General features: G+C 43.0%; 1 protein-coding gene across 1 annotated transcript in view; it reads left to right on the top strand.

Annotated features, from left to right (window-relative positions):
- The window catches only part of SOX9 (SRY-box transcription factor 9), a 4,762-nt gene extending 3,103 nt beyond the window's left edge, over positions 1-1,659 (top strand). Inside the window, 2 exon segments of the mRNA XM_017884585.1 lie at positions 19-83; positions 85-1,659. Of these exon segments, the coding sequence (XP_017740074.1) occupies positions 19-83; positions 85-505 (486 nt within the window). The 3' untranslated portion in view covers positions 506-1,659.
- The last annotated feature ends 822 nt before the right edge of the window (positions 1,660-2,481 follow it).

The raw sequence follows: 2,481 nt of genomic DNA on the forward strand, positions 1-2,481 counted from the left end.
CCGCCTTCCACCCCGCAGCAGCCTCCGCAGGCCCCGCCGGCCCCGCAGGCGCCCCCCCAGCAGCAGGCGGCGCCCCGCAGCAGCCAGCTGCGCCCCGCAGCAGCCACAGGCGCACACGCTGACCACACTGAGCAGCGAGCCGGGCCAGTCCCAGAGAACGCACATCAAGACGGAGCAGCTGAGCCCCAGCCACTACAGCGAGCAGCAGCAGCACTCGCCCCAGCAGATCGCCTACAGCCCCTTCAACCTTCCGCACTACAGCCCTTCCTACCCGCCCATCACCCGCTCGCAGTACGACTACACCGACCACCAGAACTCCAGCTCCTACTACAGCCACGCGGCGGGCCAGGGCACCGGCCTCTACTCCACCTTCACCTACATGAACCCCGCCCAGCGCCCCATGTACACCCCCATCGCCGACACCTCTGGGGTCCCTTCCATCCCGCAGACCCACAGCCCCCAGCACTGGGAACAACCCGTCTACACACAGCTCACCCGACCTTGAGGAGGCCTCCCGTGAAGGGCGAAGATGGCCGAGATGATCCTAAAAATAACCGAAGAAAGAGAGGACCAACCAGAATTCCCTTTGGACATTTGTGGGTTTTGTTTTTTATTTCGTTTTTTGTTTTCTTCTTCTTCCTTAAAGACATTTAAGCTAAAGGCAACTCGTACCCAAATTTCCAAGACAGAAACATGACCTATCCAAGCGCATTACCCACTTGTGGCCAATCAGTGGCCAGGCCAACCTTGGCTAAATGGAGCAGCGAAATCAACGAGAAACTGGACTTTTTAAACCCTCTTCAGAGCAAGCGTGGAGGATGATGGAGAATCGTGTGATCAGTGTGCTAAATCTCTCTGCCTGTTTGGACTTTGTAATTATTTTTTTAGCAGTAATTAAAGAAAAAAGTCCTCTGTGAGGAATATTCTCTATTTTAAATATTTTTAGTATGTACTGTGTATGATTCATTACCATTTTGAGGGGATTTATACATATTTTAGATAAAATTAAATGCTCTTATTTTCCAACAGCTAAACTTCTCTTAGTTGAACAGTGTGCCCTAGCTTTTCTTGCAACCAGAGTATTTTGTACAGATTTGCTTTCTCTTACAAAAGAAAAAAAAAAAAATCCTGTTGTATTAACATTTTAAAAGAATTGTGTTATGTGATCAGTTTTGGGGTTAACTTTGCTTAATTCCTCAGGCTTTGCGATTCAAGGAGGAGCTGCCTTAAAAAAAAATAAAGGCCTTATTTTGCAATTATGAGAGTAAACAATAGTTTAGAGAAGCATTTGGTAAGCTTTATCGTATATATATATTTTAAACAAGAGAAAACACCTTGAGCCTTAAAACCATGCTGCTGGGAAACACTTGCGCTCTCTTTTAGTGCATTTCCTCCTGCCTTTGCTTGTTCACTGCAGTCTTAAGAAAGAGGTAAAAGGCAAGCAAAGGAGACAAAATCTGTTCTGGGAATGTTTCAGCAGCCAATAAGTGCCCGAGCACACTGCCCCCCATTGCCTGCCTGGGCCCCATGTGGAAGGCAGATGCATGCTCACTCTGTCACCTGTGCCTCTCTGAACACCAGCAGTTAACCTTCAAGACATTCCACGTGCTAAAATTATTTATTTTGTAAGGAGAGGTTTTAATTAAAACAAAAAAAAAATTTTTTTTCAATTTTACCTTCTTTAAAATAGGTTGTTGGAGCCTTCCTCAAAGGGTATGGTCATCTGTTGTTAAATTATGTTCTTAACTGTAACCAGTTTTTTTTTTTTTATTTATCTCTTTAATCTTTTTTTATTATTAAAAGCAAGTTTCTTTGGATTCCTCATCCTAGATTTGTATAAATGCCTTTTGTCCATCCCTTTTTTCTTTTGTTGAAAACAAACTGGAAACTTGTTTCTCTTTTGTACAAATGAGAGATTGCAAATGTAGTATATCACTGAGTCATTTGCAGCGTTTTCTGCCACAGACCTTTGGGCCGCCCTACATCGTGTGTGTGTGTGTGTGTGTGTGTGTATGTGTGTGTGTGTTTTGACACAAAACAATGCAAGCATGTGTCATCGATAATTCCTCTGCATCTTCTCTTGGAGTGAGGGAGGCTACCTGGAGGGGATCAGCCCACTGACAGACCTTAATCTTAATTACTGCTGTGGCTGGAGAGTTTTGAGGATTGCTTTTAAAAAAGACAGCAAACTTTTTTTTTTTTTATTTAAAAAAAGATATATTAACAGTTTTAGAAGTCAGTAGAATAAAATCTTAAAGCACTCATAATATGGCATCCTTCAATTTCTGTATAAAAGCAGATCTTTTTAAAAAGGTATTTCTGTAACTTAAGAAACCTGGCATTTAAATCATATTTTGTCTTTAGGTAAGCTTTGGTTTGTGTACATGTTTTGTTTGTTTCACTTGTTTCCCTCCCACTCCCAAACCTTTTGTTCTCTCCGTGAAACTTACCTTTCCCTTTTTCTTTCTTTTTTTTTTTTTT

The sequence above is a fragment of the Rhinopithecus bieti genome, unplaced genomic scaffold (assembly GCF_001698545.2).
Source record: "Rhinopithecus bieti isolate Rb0 unplaced genomic scaffold, ASM169854v2 scaffold_13400, whole genome shotgun sequence".
Classification (NCBI taxonomy): domain Eukaryota; kingdom Metazoa; phylum Chordata; class Mammalia; order Primates; family Cercopithecidae; genus Rhinopithecus; species Rhinopithecus bieti.